Source organism: Borostomias antarcticus, assembly GCF_949987555.1.
Source record: "Borostomias antarcticus genome assembly, chromosome: 19".
NCBI classification, from domain to species: Eukaryota; Metazoa; Chordata; class Actinopteri; order Stomiiformes; family Stomiidae; genus Borostomias; species Borostomias antarcticus.
This window is the reverse complement of record NC_140252.1, coordinates 21274514-21297375: the sequence shown is the minus strand read 5'-3', so window position 1 is coordinate 21297375 and position 22862 is coordinate 21274514. Positions and strand designations below refer to the sequence as shown.

Genomic DNA, 22862 nt, shown 5'->3' with positions numbered 1-22862 from the left:
GGTAGGGGGTGCTGGGCAGGTGAAGGGGCGGTAGGGGGGGTAGGGGGTGCTGGGCAGGTGAAGGGGGGGTAGGGGTAGGGGGGGTAGGGGTAGTAGGGGTAGGGGGGGTAGGGGTAGGGGGTGCTGGGCAGGTGAAGGGGGGGTAGGGGTAGGGGGGGTAGGGGTAGGGGGGGTAGGGGGTGCTGGGCAGGTGAAGTCCTCATTGTGACAAACAGAATGATTCCCATTCTCCTCGTCTCCTCGCTGCTGTCTGGAGACTCTGTTAATGGCTCCACCAGGAAGGAAAATCAATAGGGCCTCTGAAAGCAGTCTCTCTGCCCCTCCTCTCTGCCCCTCCTCTCTGCCCCTCCTCTCTGCCCCTCCTCTCTGCCTCTCCTCTCTGCCCCTCCTCTCTGCCCCTCCTCTCTCCCCCTCCTCTCTGCCCCTCCTCTCTGCCCCTCCTCTCTGCCCCTCCTCTCTGCCTCTCCTCTCTGCCCCTCCTCTCTGCCCCTCCTCTCTCCCCCTCCTCTCTGCCCCTCCTCTCTGCCCCTCCTCTCTGCCCCTCCTCTCTGCCCCTCCTCTCTGCCCCTCCTCTGCCCCTCCTCTCTGCCCCTCCTCTCTGCCCCTCCTCTCTGCCCCTCCTCTGCCCCGCTATCCAGGATTGAGAAGCTCCATTAAACATGCACCGCTGAGAGAGCGCTGGAATTATATATATATATATCCATGCGCTCGCATTCTATTGAGCTGTAATGATCCTCCTGGGGGAGATGGCGGTGGAGGGGTGACCGGGGGGGGGGGGAGATGGCGGTGGAGGGGTGACCGGGGGGGGGGGATGGCAGTGGAGGGGTGACCGGGAGGGAGGGGGGGGGGTTTGTGCATCACGCCCGCCGGCTGCAGACCACTTCCTGATATGGATTCTCTGACAATTACGCTGGGAGAGTCGCAGCTCAATGGGGCGCTGCCAGCGGCGGAGGAGGGAAGCGTCTCTGAGAGGAAGCTGTCATGGTGGTTAGTGGTTAGCGTCTCTGAGAGGAAGCTGTCATGGTGGTTAGCGGTTAGCGTCTCTGAGAGGATGGTGTCATGGTGGTTAGCGGTTAGCGTCTCTGAGAGGAAGCTGTCATGGTGGTTAGCGGTTAGCGTCTCTGAGAGGAAGCTGTCATGGTGGTTAGCGGTTAGCGTCTCTCAGAGGAAGCTGTCATGGTGGTTAGCGGTTAGCGTCTCTGAGAGGATGCTGTCATGGTGGTTAGCGGTTAGCATCCCTGTCGCTCCGCGCTCCGTAGGCCTGACGGCCGTGAACGCGCTGCTGTTTGACGTGTGTGTCTGACCTCTGACCCCCGTGTCTGACCCCGCGGTGGCGGCTGTATGGACAGGTTCCTGTTCTGGACAGAATGGGGGCGGAGTCCCAGCATCGGGAGGGCGCGCCTGGACGGCTCCGACCGCCAAGCGCTGGTGGATTCTGGGATAGCGCGGCCCAACGGGATCGCCATCGACTACGAGGTGCGCTCTCCTCCTCCTCCTTATCTTCCTCCTTCCCCCCCGACGCCCACGCTGGTGTCACGCCTTCTCCTCCTCCTCCTCTGCCTTCTCCCCCTCTGCCTCCTCCCCCTCCCCCTCTGCCCCCTCCCCCTCCTCCTCCTTCTCCCCCCCCCCGCTGACTCCCCCTCATCTCTTCATAATGATGCGCTCCCACGACAACACAGCCCATCTACACCCCGCCGAAAGTTTGATTTTTCAAATTGCATTCTAGGAAAATAAATTATACTGGTGCGATGGGCGCACCGACAAGATGGAGCGGATAAACCTTGAGACGGGCGCGGGGCGAGAGACGCTGCTGTCAGCCGGCGGCGTGGACGTGCTCTCCCTGGCGGTCTACGGCGCCTACGTCTACTGGACTGACAGGTCATTTATTTTTCCATAAACGTTACAGCGTGCAAACACGAGCCCGGCGCTCGGCCCCACCCCTTTGTAGAGTTAGCCATCTCCCCCGCGCACAAGGTCGCGGTGCCCGGTACGAGAGATAAAAAACTCCCCTCGTTTATGCCGAAAGAAAGAAAGAGAGACAAACACCTTTCCTGCTTGAATCCTGCGTGTGTTTGTCAATGCTGAGGCGAGGACACGCCCCCTCTGAGGACACGCCCCCTCACCTTCTGTCTGCTGGGCTTTAGTCAGCGTGTCCTCCATGGTAATTAGCAGAGGGTCATTGATTGCCTTGTGTCAAACGTCCCCGTCCCCCCCTGCTGTGCTACAGGGCCCACGCCAACGGCTCCATCCGCCGTGGCGCCAAGAGGAACGTGGCGGCGGAGGTCGTGACCCTGAGGAGTGACCTGGGGGCTGACCTGAAGGATGTGAAGGTCTTTAACCGAGACAGGGAGAAAGGTTGAGGTTCCACTTCAATATTGACATTATTCCTTTAACTCACTTGTCATATTAGTCACGTTAAAGAGGACCAATGGCATTGCAGCTAACCGCCGGTGGAGGTGAAAACATCTGCCTAAAGTCACTTTGATACTGTGTCCATAATGTCATGTTCTATACAAACGAGTCCAATTCTTTTTGATGGAATCAGTTTGAAAGTGGCTGTAGAGTGGGAGGAGCCTGATCTACCTTGCCCCTCCCCCACAGGAAGCAACCCCTGCCAGGGAGACAACGGCGGCTGTGAGCAGCTGTGTTTCCACCAGGGCGGCGGGCGGAGGGCGTGTTCCTGCGCCCACGGCTACCTGGGCGCCGACGGCCTGAGCTGCCAGCGCTACGACGGCTACCTGCTGTACTCTGAGAGGACGGCGCTCCGCAGCGCCCGGCTGGATGACCACGGAGACCCCGGCTCCCCCGTCACGCCCTACGAGGACCCCGCCCACCTCCGCAACGCCATCGCTCTGGCCTTCAGCTTCCGCCAGGACTCGCTGGGGACCAACAGGATCTTCTACAGCGACGTCCATTTTGGGAATATACAGGCGGTCAACGACGACTGGACCGGACGACAGGTGGTGGTTGAAAGTAAGTCTGCCGCTGCGTCACGTTTAGGCTATTACCTGGTTGATCTGCGTTGGGTCTAGGTTATTACCTGGTTGATCTGCGTTGGGTCTAGGTTATTACCTGGTTGATCTGCGTTGGATCTAGGTTATTACCTGGTTGATCTGCGTTGGGTCTAGGTTATTACCTGGTTGATCTGCGTTGGGTCTAGGCTATTACCTGATTGATCTGCGTTTGCTCTAGGTTATTACCTGGTTGATCTGCGTTGGGTCTAGGTTATTACCTGGTTGATCTGCGTTGGGTCTAGGTTATTACCTGGTTGATCTACGTTGGGTCTAGATTATTACCTGGTTGATCTGCGTTGGGTCTAGGTTATTACCTGGTTAATCTGCGTTGGGTCTAGGTTATTACCTGGTTGATTGGCGTTGGGTCTAGGTTATTACCTGGTTGATTGGCGTTGGGTCTAGGTTATTACCTGGTTGATTGGCTTGGGGTCTAGGTTATTACCTGGTTGATTGGCTTGGGGTCTAGGTTATTACCTGGTTGATCTGCGTTGGGTCTAGGTTATTACCTGGTTGATCTGCGTTGGGTCTAGGTTATTACCTGGTTGATCTGCGTTGGGTCTAGGTTATTACCTGGTTGATCTGCGTTGGATCTAGGTTATTACCTGGTTGATCTGCGTTGGGTCTAGGTTATTACCTGGTTGATCTGCGTTGGGTCTAGGCTATTACCTGATTGATCTGCGTTTGCTCTAGGTTATTACCTGGTTGATCTGCGTTGGGTCTAGGTTATTACCTGGTTGATCTGCGTTGGGTCTAGGTTATTACCTGGTTGATCTACGTTGGGTCTAGATTATTACCTGGTTGATCTGCGTTGGGTCTAGGTTATTACCTGGTTAATCTGCTTTGGGTCTAGGTTATTACCTGGTTGATTGGCGTTGGGTCTAGGTTATTACCTGGTTGATTGGCTTGGGGTCTAGGTTATTACCTGGTTGATTGGCTTGGGGTCTAGGTTATTACCTGGTTGATTGGCGTTGGGTCTAGGTTATTACCTGGTTGATTGGCGTTGGGTCTAGGTTATTACCTGGTTGATCTGCGTTGGGTCTAGGTTATTACCTGGTTGATTTGCGTTGGGTCTAGGTTATTACCTGGTTGATCTGCGTTGGGTCTAGGTTATTACCTGGTTGATTTGCGTTGGGTCTAGGTTATTACCTGGTTGGTTTGCGTTGGGTCTAGGTTATTACCTGGTTGGATTGCGTTGGGTCTAGGTTATTACCTGGTTGGTTTGCGTTGGGTCTAGGTTATTACCTGGTTGGTTTGCGTTGGGTCTAGGTTATTACCTGGTTGGTTTGTGCCAGCGTACTGTATCCATGCGAGCCGCTCGGAACGCCTGCCGTGTTGTCAGGTGTGGTGTGGCGTTTCCATGACGGGCCTGGCGTTTCCACATCGCTACGTCTTGTGTTGCTTTGAAGCGCCAGCAGCGCCTGGCCCGTCTGCACGCCGCCCGTCTGCACGCCGCCCGTCTCCCGGCATGACGGCCAGGAGTCCCGCCCCCACACGCCGCACGCGTTCGCCGGAGATCAGCGATGTGCCAGTCAAGCTGCTGCTTGGAGTTCTTAACATTCCCCTCCGCCGATATCAAAGGTCTCCCCTCGACAAGGACTCCCCAACAACCGCTCGCCAATGTTCCTTTATTTGAAGCGTGAAACCCAGCGAGTTCCCAGCGAATCTCATCCCTCTGATGTAGCCAGGTGACACTGAGGGAGGAACCAGGCGTCTTCTCGCTCCGCAGTCTGACGCCAGCTTTGATCTTTGTTCACATTACCTCACGTTGTTGCCGAGAGAAGTTGGAAGAATCCCCAGGACTACAGTACCCAGAGTTCCCATTCAGCACTGATCCTGATGCTTTGAATTAGCTCTAGTTGAGTCCGTTGTATCCTGATAGAAATGTTATTTGGATGCTTATTTAGTATTCACCAGTTATATAGAGTGGACTATGTTTGTGGTTTGCGAGTGTGATCCTTGTCTTGGGAGGGGGAGTGAGGTGCGGGGGAGAGAGCTTGTGTCTTCGGGGGGGGGAGCTTGTATCTTGGGAGGGGGAGTGAGGTGCAGGGGAGAGAGCTTGTGTACTCGGGGGGGGGGGGGGGGGGGGGGGGCTTGTGTCTTGGGAGAAAGAGGGGGGGGGGCTTGTATCTTGGGAGGGGGAGGAGGAGAGAGGGGAGGGGGAGAGAGCTGTGTATTCGGGGGGGGGGGGGGGCTTGTGTCTTGGGAGGGGGAGGGGGAGAGAGCTGTGTATTCGGGGGGGGGGGGGGGCTTGTATCTTGGGAGGGGGAGGAGGAGAGAGGGGAGGGGGAGAGAGCTTGTGTCTTCGGGGGGGGGGGGGGCTTGTATCTTGGGAGGGTGAGGGGGAGAGAGGTGCGGGAGGAGAGCTTGTGTCTTCGGGATGGGGGGGGGGGGCTTGTATCTTGGGAGGGGGAGGGAGGTGCGGGGGAGAGAGCTTGTGTCTTCGGGGGGGGGGGGGGAGCTTGTATCTTGGGAGGGAGATGGGGAGAGAGCTTGTGTCTTCGGGGGGGGGGGGGGAGTTTGTATCTTGGGAGGGGGAGAGAGCTTGTATCGCCGGCTCCCTGTGTCTTCGGGGAAAATCCATCTTTGTTTGTTGTAGTCAAAGATGATGAGACAGGAATGATCTGATTGGCTCTGAACTGCACAGGGCCGTACTGCTGTGTTAACTCCGTGGGTGGAGACAGAGATGAACGCTTTGATCACACCCAGAGCCTCAGACACCAGACTGACAACGAGCCATCAGCCTCTCACTCCCAAAACCACCACGGAATCCTCCAGAAATATAACCTTTCCACAGGAGAAGGAAACTTGATTGCTTGAATCATTTTATAATTAAACAAAAATCCTTCTAACCTTTAAGACGGGCGATTAATACTAGCATAAACTGAATATGCCCGCTATCATACATCAGGTTGATTGATTGTTTCATGGGAGAACTCCTGAACTTGACCGCTTCACCTATAGAGGTTTTATCAGCGTGGTCGTATCTCTCCCTATAGAGGTTTTATCAGCGTGGTCGTATCTTCCTATAGAGGTTTTATCAGCGTGGTCGTATCTCTCCCTATAGAGGTTTTATCAGCGTGGTCGTATCTCTTCCTATAGAGGTTTTATCAGCGTGGTCGTATCTTCCTATAGAGGTTTTATCAGCGTGGTCGTATCTCTTCCTATAGAGGTTTTATCAGCGTGGTCGTATCTTCCTAATGCGCACAGGCAGCAGATGTGTCACTTAGCTTGGGTGGAAACTTCCCCTGACTGGGCTCACACTGTCCTTCTGACTGGAGGAACGGGAGAGGAGAGGAGAGGGGGGGGGAGGAGAGGAGAGGAGAGGGGAGGGGAGAGAAGAGAAGAGGATCCATCACACTTACTGAGGGCAGCTGAGGGGAGAGGGAGTAATGGCTGTGTTCATCTGAAGCATTAACACGCTCACCCAACCCTACTGTCCTCCTCCTAACCCTAATGTCCTCCTCCCAGCGCTATTGTCCTCCTCCTAGTGCTACTGTCCTCCTCATAGTGCTACTGTCCTCATCAAGCATCATGTGTTCGCGCGTGTATGTCTGTGTGTGTGTGGCGTGTGTGTGTGTGGGCGTGTTCGCGTGTGTCGTGTGTGCGTGTGGCGTGTGTGTGTGTGGACTGGAGGTCTACCCCAGTATGACCCTGTGCTCCTCCCCAGACGTGGGCTCCGTGGAGGGCCTGGCCTACCACCGCGCCTGGGACGCCCTCTACTGGACCAGCTCCACCAGCGCCTCCATCAGCAGACTCAGCCTGGACCAGGACCGGCCCGGCGCCCGGCGCAGAGAGGCCGTGGTCAGCCTGGCGGAGCACGACCACCCCCACGCCCTGGTGCTGGACGAGTGTCAGAAGTAGGTGACCACCCCCACGCCCTGGTGCTGGACGAGTGTCAGAAGTAGGTGACCACGCCCTGGTGCTGGCCGAGTGTCAGAAGTAGGTGACCACGCCCTGGTGCGTGGTGACCGGTCCTCAGGGCGGCTGGGTGCTTCCCTCACAGGTCCTGCCTGCTCTGCCCTGGAGTCAGAGGGATGGAGGGGGGGATGGATGATGGGTGGGTGGGTGGTTGGTTGGGTGGATGGGTGGATGGATGGATGGATGGATGGATGGATGGATGGATGGATGGATGGATGGATGGTTGGGTGGAGGGAGGGAGGGAGGGAGGGAGGGAGGGAGGGATGGATGGTTGGGTGGATGGATGGATGGATGGATGGATGGATGGATGGGTGGGTGGGTGGATGGATGGATGGAGGGATGGAGGAGTTAAATGTGACGTGTGAACGCTGGCGTCTCCATGGCTGGCCCCTGAGCGCGTGCAGCGTGCCGCTAGTCATGTGACTTGTGAGATCACACGGTGCCGCTAGTCATGTGACTTGTGAGATCACACGTGTGCAGATCCTCGCAGCGCTACACCCCAGCGTGGGATCACAGGAACACAGAACACAGGTTCTCTTCACGTTCCGTCACGTTCCTCTGAGCTCCAGACCACACAGGAACAAAGGTCTCTGCTACGTTCAGGTTAGACTTGGAGAAGTCCCTGCTGTATAATGACATGAGACCGGATGCTGTTTCCATCTGGCACAAATGTTTAGTTCAGTATAAATTCCATTACCTTTACGGAGGGGGGGGGGGGTAGGATCTGTCAGCTGGTCTGAGGCCTGTGGAGTGTTTTATTAATACACGCTTAGTGAGATTGTTGTTCCTCTCCTCTCTGCGCTCGCTGGGCTGTTGACCTTGAGCATGAGAGCTTTCAGCTCAGAGAGGCTTCAGGCTGAACCAGGGTTCCTCTCCACTTTGGCGCAAGTCTCACACACACCACCGTGTTTTCAAGCCTCACACACACCACCATGTTTTCAAGCCTCACACACACCACCATGTTTTCAAGCCTCACACACACCACCATGTTTTCAAGCCTCACACACACCACCATGTTTTCAAGCCTCACACACACCACCATGTTTTCAAGCCTCACACACACCACCATGTTTTCAAGCCTCACACACACCACCATGTTTTCAAGCCTCACACACACCACCATGTTTTCAAGCCTCTCACACACCACCATGTTTTCAAGCCTCACACACACCACCATGTTTTCAAGCCTCACACACACCACCGTGTTTTCAAGCCTCACACACACCACCGTGTTTTCAAGCCTCACACACACCACCATGTTTTCAAGCCTCACACACACCACCATGTTTTCAAGCCTCACACACACCACCATGTTTTCAAGCCTCACACACACCACCATGTTTTCAAGCCTCACACACACCACCATGTTTTCAAGCCTCACACACACCACCATGTTTTCAAGCCTCACACACACCACCATGTTTTCAAGCCTCTCACACACCACCATGTTTTCAAGCCTCACACACGCCACCATATTTTCAAGCCTCACACACACCACCATGTTTTCAAGCCTCACACACATCACCGTTTTCAAGCCTTTTCGGAAATGAAAGTGCCCAGATATATCAAAGCCATTTGGCCGATATCTTCCTGGCACAGATATTTTGAGAAAATGTTTACAATGAGCAATTTAGCATGTTGTGTGACCTATTTTGTGTCACAGGCCTAGATATTACAGGGATGGTGAAACATTAAAACATGAATCAATGCTGGTCAAGATCACGTAATGGTGTCTCTTTCTCTTCTTGATTTTGTCTTCTCAATACCACAGTTTGATGTTTTGGACTAACTGGAACGAGCAGCTACCCAGCATCATGCGGTCCACGCTGGAGGGAAACAACATCCGGAGGATCGTCAGCACCAACGTTCTCACGCCCAACGGCCTGACCGTCGACCACAAGGCAGAGAAGCTCTACTTCTCTGATGGAACTCTGGGGAAAATTGAAAGATGTGAATATGACGGATCCCAGAGATATGTGAGTCGCTAGTACGCTCTTAGAATTAGGCTCTTTTTTTGGTGCGGGTGGAGATCGTTGTAATATATTTAATCCAGCAAAGTGAATGACTAGCGTGGAGTTTTATGGTGAGACCTTGACATCTAGCTGTGTATCTTTGAAGTAGACATTTCGTTCTAAAGCTCTACAGATTGACTGCTTCCTGTCAGATTGACTGCTAGTGCACTTGTCTGCTCTTAGTACTTTGGAAATGTCAAACCTAACGGCGTTTGAGCGATGGGCTGGTTGTGTCGTCATGTCCATGCATAGGCGGGAGTGTGTTTAGAATACCTGGAGGAAATGGCCTTTTATGTGAGACGCTTTTACAAGTTCAATATTGGAAGGTTGTCTCAGAGAAACGATTAAAGTTGATCGCTTGCTACAAGCCGTCCTAAACCCTTCAGCACATGACACCATCGTACTCTCTAGTCTCCTCCAACATGGATTAACAACCTGGGAGACATCCTTGTCCGTGACACAGAGGCCCACACTCGAACTTCCTGGTTCACCAACTTCAACATGGATCGCTGCTCACTCACACCATGTCTGATGTCAGTGTTCAAACTGCTCTGATTGATCTGTGTCCAAGTTGGACTAATTAAGATAATGATTGGATGGGACTGGATTCATTTTCTATTTAAAAAAATGTTTGATCTCATCTTGTGCATCCTGATATAGACTGAGGGAGAAAAACCGTGGTGATGTAGATGAACTCAGGTCCTTCACCACTCAACCCATTCCAGGAATTAAGCCATTATTTCCTCCATTCATTCTGCTGCTACTGTATTGTTTGTTCGTCAGTGTCTAGCTAGGCTTCACAGTGGAAGGGTGGAAAATGAATAGATGCGAATTGAAAAGATATGATCGGTTTAAAGGAAAAATGTGTCAAACAGGATGATGTGACATAATCATTCATTCATTCATTCATTCATTCTTTCACGTGTACTGTACTGCTGACGCCTCATGAAATTCATCTCCTGGTCTCCTCTCAGCTGATTCCAGAGAATTAAGTAATTATTCCTCTTTTCCCTCATTTATTCTGTTTCTACCACGTTGTTCTTTAGTCCCTAGCAACAGTAGGCTTCGTAATGAAATGGCAGGGTTGAAAAATCAGTAGATTATATTTCTTTAAAGGAAAAATCTGTCAAATAATCCTGTTCAGGATTTCTCATCTTCAGTAGGATGATTTGACATAAAAATGTGTAATGAATAAATTAATTATTGTGTGTACTGTATGTCCCATTAAAGGGCAGGCGAACCCTAGATCCCAGGACAGACACACAGATCCCAGGACAGACGAACCCTAGATCCCAGAACATACAACCCATAGATCCCAGGACAGACGAACCCTAGATCCCAGGACAGACACACAGATCCCAGGACAGACGAACCCTAGATCCCAGGACAGACGAACCCTAGATCCCAGGACAGACCCCAGGGTTCCCTTCCTACCCCTGTCTGTCATCACTCATTCATCCTCTAAGCACCTTTGATGATCTCCATCCCTAACATCCTTCTCATCCCATCCCATCCCTTAAGGTTGTTCTCTTTCGTTGGACACACAGAAAACTAGTGTTGATGGTGGTTTCTCCTCTCAACTCTGAGGGCTGTTAGTTTCTAGAAGACCAACACATTCTGGACCAACACATTCTAAACTCTGAGGGCTGTTTCTAGAAGCTTCTAGAAGACCAACACATTCTAAACTGTGAGGGCTGTTTCTAGAAGCTTCTAGAAGACCAACACATTCTAAACTGTGAGGGCTGTTTCTAGAAGCTTCTAGAAGACCAACACATTCTAAACTCTGAGGGCTGTTTCTAGAAGCTTCTAGTAGACCAACACATTCTGAACTCTGAGGGCTGTTTCTAGAAGACCAACACATTCTGAACTGTGAGGTCTGTTTCTAGAAGCTTCTAGAAGACCAACACATTCTAAACTGTGAGGGCTGTTTCTAGAAGCTTCTAGAAGACCAACACATTCTAAACTCTGAGGGCTGTTTCTAGAAGCTTCTAGAAGACCAACGCATTCTAAACTAAGAGGGCTGTTTCTAGAAGCTTCTAGAAGACCAACACATTCTAAACTAAGAGGGCTGTTTCTAGAAGCTTCTAGAAGACCAACACATTCTAAACTCTGATGGCTGTTTCTAGAAGCTTCTAAATGACCAACACATTCTAAACTCTGAGGGCTGTTTCTAGAAGCTTCTAGAAGACCAACGCATCCTAAACTGTGAGGGCTGTTTCTAGAAGCTTCTAGAAGACCAACGCATTCTAAACTAAGAGGGCTGTTTCTAGAAGCTTCTAGAAGACCAACACATTCTAAACTAAGAGGGCTGTTTCTAGAAGCTTCTAGAAGACCAACACATTCTAAACTCTGATGGCTGTTTCTAGAAGCTTCTAAATGACCAACACATTCTAAACTCTGAGGGCTGTTTCTAGAAGCTTCTAGAAGACCAACGCATCCTAAACTGTGAGGGCTGTTTCTAGAAGCTTCTAGAAGACCAACGCATCCTAAACTGTGAGGGCTGTTTCTAGAAGCTTCTAGAAGACCAACACATTCTAAACTGTGAGGGCTGTTTCTAGAAGCTTCTAGAAGACCAACACATTCTAAACTGTGAGGGCTGTTTCTAGAAGCTTCTAGAAGACCAACACATTCTAAACTCTGAGGGCTGTTTCTAGAAGCTTCTAGAAGACCAACACATTCTAAACTGTGAGGGCTGTTTCTAGAAGCTTCTAGAAGACCAACACATTCTGAACTGTGAGGGCTGTTTCTAGAAGCTTCTAGTAGACCAACACATTCATTGAGCACTGCAGATCACCTGCATTTGAACATTATTTTCTCTGTCGTTCCATTGTCAGGTTATTTTGAGGTCAGGTCCGGGGACCTTCTTTGGACTGGCCGTTCATGGGAACTTCATCTTCTGGTCTGACTGGGTCCGGAGAGCCGTGGTCCGCTCAGACAAGCACACGGCCGGCGACGTGCAGGTCCTACGAGCAGACATCCCACACCAGCCAATGGGGATTATCGTGGTTGCCAAGGACACCAACAGTTGTGAGTAATTCAGAAATCCCTTAGATGACACAAGCACAGTAATAGCAGTAATAATAAACAGAGTAATAATAAACAGAGTAATAATAAACACAGTAATACTACTGTAAACATGGTAATAACGCAGTAATAATAAACACAGTAATACTACTGTAAACATGGTAATAACGCAGTAATAATAAACACAGTAATAATACACTGGTGTGTGAAATACGCTGGAAGAAATGCTTCACTACTAAGTAGAGGTAGAAGTCGAGCACATCCAAAAATACGTTCAGATCAGGTGCTGGATTAAAAGCATAATGAATCCTCACACTGTAGCTCCTGTACTAGAGCTGTTCCATCGTGTGACGTTTCCAGCCAAAGCTGTTCAGACGTAACTGACCCTTATAGTTAGTCATAATGCCACCTTGTTTGCTTCGATAGTTTGTCCGGGTGTGTGGTTTAGTCTAGTCTAGTATGGTCTAGTCTAGTCTAGTATGGTCTAGTCTAGTATGGTCTAGTCTAGTATGGTCTAGTCTAGTCTAGTATGGTACAGGACTCCGCCCACCAGCCCATCCAACGGGTCATTAAACACCAGTGTGCTGTGAAGCACAAAGAGCAGCTTGGGTACCGGACCTCCCCGAGGCTCTTGACCTGGGCAATGGCGGTTCGGCTGAGCAGTGGGCCGGAGCCGGCCCGTGTGTGTGGGGAGTTCCCCTCCCAGCCGGGCTGGGTTCTGGCTGTCTTGGCAGGGCAGTGGGCTCGGGTCAGAGCGTTGCTCGTGCTGCAGTGGCCGTGCCAAGCACAGTTCAGACAGGGCCGCCCCGCGCCGACGACTCTACCTCCGGAGACGCCGCTCGTCCTTGGAATGTTCCCAGAGCTCCGGAGAGTTCAGTCACTCGGAGAGTTTGAGTTAATGGTTGCGTGACCCTGTCATCATTCAGAAGGGGCGCGCTAGTGACGTGCTCTCACCATGGCGCTGGCTACTCTTCCCAGGTGAATCGTCTCCGTGTGGAGTGATGAACGGCGGCTGCCACGACCTCTGTCTCCTCACGCCACACGGCACGGTGAACTGTAGTTGCCGAGGGGAACGGGTCTTACAGGAGGATAACCAATGTGTATGTAAGTCTAGTGTTTTTATTCTTCTCCTCAGCTGTGAATAATGGAGCTGTGTGGGAGTGCTGATCCCTGGTGCTCAGTCTTGGGCTACTCACAAACCCGTCGGCATATTTATGAACTAGAGCAAAGTGCCTGTGAGACCGTTGTGGTTTGTTCTGTCCATCTATCCATTCATCCATCCATCCATCAGATATCAGTGATTATGATCGGGTCATCCAGTCATCGCAGGGTTGGTGGTTCGAATCCCAGCTCCTCCTGTCCACATGTAGAAGTGTCCTTCAGAAAGACACTGAAGCCCAAACTGCTCTCAATGAGCAGCTGGGACTTGGCATGACAACGGCTGCATGCGGCCAATGTGTGTGTGAATGAGGGGGTGAATGAGTGGGTGAATGTGTGTGTGAATGTGTGGGTGAATGAGTGGGTGAATGAAGGGATGAATGAATGGGGTAAATGAGGGGGCGAATGAGGAGTGAATGAGGGGCGAATGAGGGGGCGAATGAAGGGGTGAATGAGGGGGTGAATGAGGGCAAATGAGGGGGTGAATGAATGTGTGAATGAGGGGGCGAGTGAATGGGGGGGTGAATGAGTGGGTGAATGGTGGGGTGAATGGTGGGGTGAATGAGTGGGTGAATGGGGGGGTGAATGAGTGGGTGAATGAGTGGGTGAATGAGGGGGTGAATGAGAGGCCATTGTAAAGCACATTAGATAAAAGTGCTGTTAAAGGGCTGTTAAAGTGCAGTCCATTTATCTTTGAACAAATCCCACATTAGAAAACATGAGTGAACCAGAATCTTCCAACCTTAAGTGGGTTTAAGAAGAACATGGTGATTAAGAACAGTTGGTGAATGCAGATCGTTGTGTTTGAAACCTTTCAGGGTGAAATGAACTGAACTTTAGAAAGAAGCAGATGATGTTGTTGTTGTTGTTGTTGAGGATCCAGTCTTAGAAAATAACCTTCCTCTCTTTTGGGAATTTTGCAGCTGAGAAGTCTTTGTGCAGCAGTTACTGGGAGTTTGAGTGTGGGAGTGGAGAGTGCGTCGACTACCAGCTCACGTGTGACGGAGCAGCAGACTGCAAGGACAGGTCTGACGAGAAGATGCACTACTGTGGTGAGCTGCAAAGACCTTATTCATGCTCCTCAAGCTCCACTCCAATTAAATTCAATCTAAATCTAGAGAGAACATCGTGTTGCTACTGTCAATAAGGTGAGTTGGATATTACTTGTGTTCGTTTGCTCTTTCAAGATAACAGAAAGTGCCGACGGGGCTTCGGGAGGTGCTCTAATCAGCGCTGTGTGGCGAGCCCACGCGTTTGTGATGGAGTCAACGACTGTGGAGACAATTCTGATGAGCTTCACTGCAACAGTAAGGAAGAAACTAGTGCTACATTAACCAGCACCGCTATCACTGATACCACACTACACACACAGCTATCACTGATACCACACTACACACACCGCTAACACTGAAACCACACTACACACACCGCTATCACTGATACCACATTAACACATCCTTAGCTACACTACACACACAGCTATCACTGATACCACATTACCACATCCTTAGCTACACTACACACACAGCTATCACTGTTAAATGAGTCTTCTGAACTCAATGTGTTTTTTACCTGTATAAATAAAGGTTAAATAAAATAAAATAAATCACTGAAACCACATTACCACATCCTTAGGGTGTTTTCACACCAGGGGGTTTATTCCCAAATTGATTCCCTCGTATTACGATTCATTTTGTCATGTGTGAACATAGAAATTGCGACCAGTTCCGCAACAAATCAACTGCGATGAGCCCACCTGGAGAGGATGGTCTCACCTGGAGAGGCTGGTCTCTCTACCTGGAGAGGTGGTCTCGTCTCGATTCAAGCGTTCTCCCTTCAGTTCAGTTGTGGTCTGAAGGCATCTGGCCCTCAAAACGAAAGCTATCTGGAAACCAACTCCTACGCTATCGCAAATATTATATACCACATTAACTGTATACCCATCCTTACATGGTTTTGTTCTTTCCTTAAAGGTCCCCTATTAAACTCACTCTTTTTTCAGTGTTTGTGCGCATGCAGTCCATTAGGGTCTGTGAGGGCTACTAACACACAGTGAAATAAGACGACCCAGTCAGGTTTTTCTTGGCAGCCAAATTCTGAAAACCTGATGTGATTCAACAAGATTTGCCTCCCGTTCTGACCTCAGAACAGGACTTACAGTATTAGAATTACACCCCCGCCATCTTTTAAAAAAAAGTTAAAAAAATGGTTAACTAACCATTCAGAAACGTCTTTCTGCGTTTGCATAGTTTAACTTGTGGAGGCGGGGGGTGAGGGGGGGGGGCGTAGCTCAGCTGCGTTAACTCTGCAGACACAGAAACAACCGGTTGAGAACAGGGTGGTCCCAGAGGGCGCTCGTTTCATCTGACTGGTGTTCACACAAGAAATACTCACACAGTTTTGGGGAAACAGAGACTTGGAAAGGGAAACATAATAGGGGACCTTTAAAGAGGTAGTTTACTTATTTTATTTGACCTACTACTGTTTGACCCACTGTGTGTGTGTGTGTGTGCGTGCGTGCGTGCGTGCGTGTGCGTGCGTGCGTGCGTGCGTGCGTGTGTGTCCTCTAGATTCAGCGTGCGCTGAGCTGGAATGGCGCTGTCGAGACGGCTCTTGTATTCCCGGCTCGTTCCGGTGCAATCAGGTCATCAACTGCGCCGATGCGTCGGATGAGCAGAGCTGCGGTGAGGCTGATAAGGCTGTCGTGGACACGCCCGCGGTCAAAGCTCATATCTGGGCGCACGCCGCTGTGATGTTAATGTGTGGACGCTGCCGTGTGCCTAGATAACCTGGGCTGCTCCGATTACTTCCGACTCGGGGTGAAAGAGACGGGGTTTATCGGCTGCAACTCCACGTCTCTCTGCATCCGGCCGGCCTGGATCTGTGACGGAGCCAACGACTGTGGGGATTACTCAGACGAGGCGCGCTGCCCAGGTGACCGTCCGCCTGCTGATACTGGAGCGGTCACCCTCCTCCACACACACGCATGCTTGGGGGAATTTATCTACATTTTAAGCTCCACTGATATGGAAATCTGACATTGAGAATATATTAGCATATGGTAATGTCTGTTGATTCGATAACGCTTGGCCAAATGGAAAACCACTCACCTGATGCTCTTTAAATAAGTGCATGATGAACGCAGCCCTGGGGGGGTGGGTCTGAGAGGAAGGTGTGACGCAGCCCTGGGGGGGTGGGTCTGTTATGGTTGCTCTGCAGCGTCCGTGCGGCAGGGCTGTCCTGAGGGGTACTTCCTCTGCCCCGGGGGCAGCTGCATCTCCCTCGTCTGGCTGTGTGACGGGCAGAGAGACTGCGAGGACGGCGCGGACGAGGTCCAGTGTGGTACGATGACCGTCCTGTCACTGTCACCACCCCACTAACAGCATCTTCACACATCTGGTTTATTTGTTCTAATTTGGCGCACAGATCACTCACAGGTGTTTGGTATTCAGGTTTTAGCGTGTGAACTCTCAAGTTTACACACGTCAGAGTTGCATCATTTTCACCTGCGATTGATGAGAATAAAATGAATAAAGCGGCATTCCCTCTTCATGGTGCGTCGGCTTACAGCCAACGCACAAAAATCTCCAGCTGTTCAGATTAACCTGGGTCTACCCAGGCATCCCATAATAACCCCCTGGTCCACCCCCCCTGCTGTCTTTCTGGTCATTATGTTGGAGGGATCAGAGAAGCGTCCGTCTTTGGGGAAGGTGGTCTTGAGAGGAACGCCCCCCCCCCCGCTGAGCTCAATCCCCCCGACCCTCAGAGGGAGATCTCTCATCAATCCCCCCTTCAAAGGCCTGGAAGCCTCAGGAAGAACCACGGTTACCGGAGCTCACGTTCCTCCTGGGGGCTGCTGGGGGCCTCCATTTTGACCCAAACTCACACTGAATGTTCTTCCCTCTACTGACAGCTTGTTAAACAGCTCTCTGAGGCAAACGCTCTGCGCTTTGTTAGGACTAGTCCCATCCTGCAGGCGGACACACACACACACACACACACACACACACACCGGTCATGTCCGTGCCTTGGCTACTGTGAGCGGGCGCCGGCCCCCTGCAGAGCAGAGCCAGGAAATCGATGGCAACTCCAAACAAATTAACTAACGGACAATTCAGCCGTAGATCTGCTACCCAGGGCGGAATATTCCTCCTGGCTTCGCACTCTTCTGCACACGGGCTGAGTTTCTGAGACGGGCTGCTTTGAAAGTGCTTACAGACTGAGCGTTGCAATGTTATGATGTGTTACCTGTACTTTCCACGATGGCAGTGATTTTTATTTCCCCGCATGAGGATGAGCGCCTACTCTTTTTATTAACCTTTAGCAACAGAAGAGATTTATTTCCTCTGCATTTTCTAGGTAGTCATTGTATCTAGTGTCAGCACTTTGAGATTGTTTCACAATGAAAAGTGCTATATCATTAAAATTATATTATGAATGATTATTTATCATGATTACTTATGAAAGTAGTGCAGTGGTGACTGTTTAACACATAAAACCACGGTGAATTGCTCCCTCATGTGAAAACATGAATAATAATGTTTGTTTCCATGTGTAAATGTGTGTTGAAAGCTGTGCCCCCATGGTGGTTGTTCTCTAGACTCGTCCTGCTCGTGATGGTGGTTGTTGTGTGTTCTCTAGACTCGTCCTGCTCGTGATGGTGGTTCTTGTGTGTTCTCTAGACTCGTCCTGCTCGTGATGGTGGTTCTTGTGTGTTCTCTAGACTCGTCCTGCTCGTGGAACCAGTTCTCGTGCTCCGCTAGCAGGTGCATCGATAAGCAGTGGCTCTGTGACGGGGAGGCGGACTGTGGAGACGCCCTGGACGAGAGCCAGGAGATGTGTGGTTAGTCTTTCAGTTTGCTTCAGGAGATGTGTGGTGCGTGTTTCAGTTTGCTTCAGGAGATGTGTGGTACGTGTTTGAGTTTGCTTCAGGAGATGTGTGGTGCGTGTTTGTTTGCTTCAGGAGATGTGTGGTGCGTGTTTGTTTGCTTCAGGAGATGTGTGGTGCGTGTTTGAGTTTGCTTCAGGAGATGTGTGGTGCGTGTTTGTTTGCTTCAGGAGATGTGTGGTGCATCTTTGAGTTTGCTTCAGCGTTGCAGCATTTTTATTAAACATTAACACAGTGGTTCACAAACTTGTTCAGTCAGGCCCCACTTGGGTAATTGGAAATATTTTCGAGCCTCACCTAGATTGGTAAAATTAATTATAGGCTATTGTACAAACATGGCATTTCTTTTACTACTAATAACAAGGCAAGGCAGGTTTATTTATATAGCACATTTCAGCCACAGGGCAATTCAAGGTGCTTTACATGAGACATTAAAAGCATTAAAACAAAATGCAAGACATTATAGACATTTAAAACAAAAAGCAGGACAAATAGAATACAGGAAAAAAAAGTTACAGTGCAGTATACTGGTAAACATAACTCCTCTTAGAAAGCAGTGGCAAAAAGAAAAGTCTTCAGGCTTGTTTTAAAAGAACCAAGAGTTGCAGAAAGAGACAAAGATTCAATTTTAGTTTTATATTTTATTCAAAAGTGAAACAAATTTGTCCACTGTGAAAAAAATTAGCCTCAAACCCAAATAGTAATAATTTAAATATAATCAAAATTAGCTTTGTTTTCTCCTTTTTCCGGCGCCCCCCCTGCAGGGCCCCCACACTGCTCACAGTGTTTAGCGGATGAACGGAGGGACTCAGGGAACGGAGGGAATGGAGCGCAGACCTGATTTAAATATTTGATTTGAAATCATTTCAATTACAAATCTGCACTTGGGTTGCTTTTACCTGCATGGTACAACAAACCAATGAGCCGGTCCCGAAACTGAGCGTTAATACCCCCCCGTGTCATGTGGTGTGTCCAGGCCTGGTGACCTGTGGTCCGGGGCTGTTCAGCTGCCCCGCCTCTTACGCCTGCGTGCCCCAGACGTGGCTGTGTGACGGGGAGAGGGACTGTCCCGACGGCAGCGATGAGCTCTCAGTGGCCGGCTGTGGTAAGGACCCCTGCTGTGTTCTCCTCAGGTCATCCCTGCTCTGACCCACCTCACCACTACCATCACACCACCCTCACTACCATCACACCCTCCACCCACCTCACTACTACCATCACACCACCCTCACTACCATCACACCCTCCACCCACCTCACTACTACCATCACACCACCCTCACTACCATCACACCCTCCACCCACCTCACTACTACCATCACACCACCCTCACTACCATCACACCCTCCACCCACCTCACTACTACCATCACACCACCCTCACTACCATCACACCCTCCACCCACCTCACTACTACCATCACACCACCCTCACTACCATCACACCCTCCACCCATCTCAGTACTGTTGACCTTGAACTTGTCGTGCTCAGATTCATGGATGTTTTATTAGTCGTCCGGCTGCAGCACCATGAAATTAGTGTTCATAACTGAAGCACCATCATGCTAGCGTGTCTGGTTCATGCTAGCGTGTCTGGTTCATGCTAGCGTGTCTGGTTCATGCTAGCGTGTCTGGTTCAGTCAGTGTAATTGTCTTATGTCTTATCAAACAGAGTGAAGTTCCGCTTCATTTCTCTTCTAGACTAATCATTTGTAGCCTACAACATTTTCCTACAACTGCCTGTAATCGTATGAAAAAATGTAAATGTAAAAATGTAAAAAAAAAAAGATATCTAGAAGAGAGAAAAAAATAAATTTTACCACAGTACTGCAAGTCTGAAATACGGGACACTGGTCCTCCTTATGGGGGTCGTGAACTCTGGATGACCCCTGACCTGGATGTTGTTCTCCACGCAGCCACCAACAGCACCTGTATCCAGGGCATGTTCAGGTGCAGCAATCTGAGGTGCGTCGTTCAGAGCTTCGTTTGTGACCATGACGACGACTGTGGCGACGGCTCCGATGAGTCACCTGAGTGTGGTCAGTATAACATCCCTGTTCCTGTCATGTGATTAGTATAACATCCCTGTTCCTGTCATGTGATTAGTATAACCTCCCTGTTCCTGTCATGTGATTAGTATAACATCCCTGTTCCTGTCATGTGATTAGTATAACCTCCCTGTTCCTGTCATGTGATTAGTATAACATCCCTGTTCCTGTCATGTGATTAGTATAACATCCCTGTTCCTGTCATGTGATTAGTATAACATCCCTGTTCCTGTCATGTGATTAGTATAGCATCCCTGTTCCTGTCATGTGATTAGTATAACCTCCATGTTCCTGTCATGTGATTAGTATAACCTCCCTGTTCCTGTCATGTGATTAGTATAACCTCCCTGTTCCTGTCATGTGATTAGTATAACATCCCTATTCCTGTCATGTGATTAGTCACCTGAGTGTGGTTAGTATAACCTCTGGGTTCCTGTCATGTGATTGGTCACCTGCGTGTGGTTAGTATAACCTCTGGGTTCCTGTCATGTGATTAGTCACCTGGGTGTGGTTAGTATAACCTCTGGGTTCCTGTCATGTGATTGGTCACCTGAGTGTGGTTAGTATAACCTCTGGGTTCCTGTCATGTGATTGGTCACCTGAGTGTGGTTAGTATAACCTCTGGGTTCCTGTCATGTGATTAGTCACCTGTGTGTGGTTAGTATAACCTCTGGGTTCCTGTCATGTGACGTGTATTTAGTAAAACCTCCGGGTTCTTGTTGTGGGATGTTTATACAGACTTGTATCATATCAACAGTGCTTTTTCTCTGTGTGTGTGTGTGTGTGCGTGAGTGAATGCATGTGTGTGTGTGTGCGCGTGTGAGTAAATGCATGTGTCTGTGAGCGTGCATGCGTGTGTGTGTGTGTGTGTGAGTGAATGCGTGTGTGTGTGTTTGTGTGTGTGTGTGAGCGTGCGTGTGTGTGTGTGTGTGTGTGAGCGTGCGTGCGTGCGCGTGTGTGTGAGCGTGCGTGCGTATGTGTGTGTGTGAGCGTGCGTGCGTGTTTGTATGGTGAGCGTGCGTGCGTGTGTGTGGGCTGCGTGGTGTTCAGAGTACCGGTCCTGCAGCCTGGGTGAGTTCCGCTGTGCAGATGGCCGCTGTTTGCCGAGCGCCCAGTGGGAATGTGACGGATCAGCCGACTGTCTGGACCAATCAGACGAGCTGCCACACAACCCCAAGTGCTCCGCAGCAGGCAAGCCTTTCACTGACGAGGCCAGCCTGGCCTCCCACACGGGCCTCACACTGGCCTCCCACACAGGCCTCCCACTGGCCTCCCACACGGGCCTCACACTGGCCTCCCACACGGGCCCCACACTGGCCTCCCACACGGGCCTCACACTGGCCTCCCACACGGGCCTCACACTGGCCTCCCACACGGGCCTCACACTGGCCTCCCACACGGGCCTCACACTGGCCTCCCACACAGGCCTCACACTGGCCTCCCATACGGGCCTCACACTGGCCTCCCACACGGGCCTCACACTGGCCTCCCACACGGGCCTCACACTGGCCTCCCATACGGGCCTCACACTGGCCTCCCACACGGGCCCCACACTGGCCTCCCACACAGGCCTCACACTGGCCTCCCACATGGGCCTCACACTGACCTCCCACACGGGCCTCACACGGGCCTCCCACACGGGCCTCACACTGGCCTCCCACACTGGCCTCCCACACAGGCCTCACACTGGCCTCCCACATGGGCCTCACACTGACCTCCCACACGGGCCTCACACGGGCCTCCCACACGGGCCTCACACTGGCCTCCCACACAGGCCTCACACACGGGCCTCACACTGGCCTCCCATACGGGCCTCACACTGGCCTCCCACACGGGCCTCACACGGGCCTCCCACACGGGCCTCACACTGGCCTCCCACACAGGCCTCACACACGGGCCTCACACTGGCCTCCCACACTGGCCTCACACTGACCCCGGTGGTGGTGGTGTTAGCTGGTCTGCCTTCCTCGGGTGTAACATCCCAGCTGGCAGAACCTCATCCATCTCCCTCTCACTGTTCTGTACAAAGGCAGGAGAGACTCGCCCACCACCAGGCCAGACCACAGCCTTCTGAAAGGTGTTCTTGTGAAACTGAGGGAGTTTAGTGTTGTAGGTTTAGTGCTCTAACGTTATAGGTTCCGCGTTCCAAAAGGTTCTCGTTGTCTCTTCAGAAAGCCTGTGCAACGGTTCGGTGTTCATGTGCGCTAGCGGGCGCTGCGTGCCCCTGGGCGTCCTGTGCGACCGGAGGGACGACTGCGGCGACGGCTCGGACGAGCGAGGCTGCGGCGCCAACGAGTGCCTGAACCCGCGCCTCAGCGGCTGCTCGCAGGACTGCCAGGACCTGCTGGTCGGCTACAAGGTAGGACCTTCTCCTTCCCTAGACCCTAGACCCTAGACCAGTGGTTCTTAACCTTGTTGGAGGTACTGAACCCCACCAGTTCCATATGCGCATTCACCGAACCCTTCTTAATTGGAAAAATAAAAAATTTTCAAATTCAAAACATACTGTAGGTATATATTTTACTGGTGCACAAAATGAACCGTGCATCAACATCACTGTGTTCAAAGAACAAAACCATCAAAACATGATTTTCACACAAAAACAAAAGCATTATAATGAATATTTACTGCAAATCAGTGTGACTTCTGCTGTTGCCTTTCAGAGACCAGTTCAGACCTTGGCAAGTGCCACTCTCATGTCATTTTCGCAACAAAGTCTGTTCCTTTCACAATCACACGACGTACCATCACGACAGTCACAAGTCGACTACTGAGCGCACCAAATTCCCTGCAGCACAGATAG

The 22862-nt window shown here is 51.0% G+C and overlaps 1 protein-coding gene across 1 annotated transcript in view; it reads left to right on the top strand.

The window, feature by feature from the left end:
- LOC311322082 (low-density lipoprotein receptor-related protein 1B-like) overlaps window positions 1-22862 on the top strand; it is a gene marked incomplete at both ends in the record, with an annotated part of 130697 nt that overhangs the window by 64229 nt on the left and 43606 nt on the right. Inside the window, 18 exons of the mRNA XM_084454092.1 lie at window positions 1350-1476; window positions 1727-1878; window positions 2228-2355; window positions 2602-2973; window positions 6682-6871; window positions 8704-8908; window positions 11779-11971; window positions 12947-13072; window positions 14050-14178; window positions 14314-14433; window positions 15697-15810; window positions 15911-16060; window positions 16346-16468; window positions 17850-17969; window positions 18991-19119; window positions 19928-20050; window positions 21110-21250; window positions 22231-22418. Coding sequence (XP_084310218.1) covers window positions 1350-1476; window positions 1727-1878; window positions 2228-2355; window positions 2602-2973; window positions 6682-6871; window positions 8704-8908; window positions 11779-11971; window positions 12947-13072; window positions 14050-14178; window positions 14314-14433; window positions 15697-15810; window positions 15911-16060; window positions 16346-16468; window positions 17850-17969; window positions 18991-19119; window positions 19928-20050; window positions 21110-21250; window positions 22231-22418 — 2830 coding nt within the window. The remainder of the gene's footprint in view (window positions 1-1349; window positions 1477-1726; window positions 1879-2227; window positions 2356-2601; window positions 2974-6681; window positions 6872-8703; window positions 8909-11778; window positions 11972-12946; window positions 13073-14049; window positions 14179-14313; window positions 14434-15696; window positions 15811-15910; window positions 16061-16345; window positions 16469-17849; window positions 17970-18990; window positions 19120-19927; window positions 20051-21109; window positions 21251-22230; window positions 22419-22862) is intronic.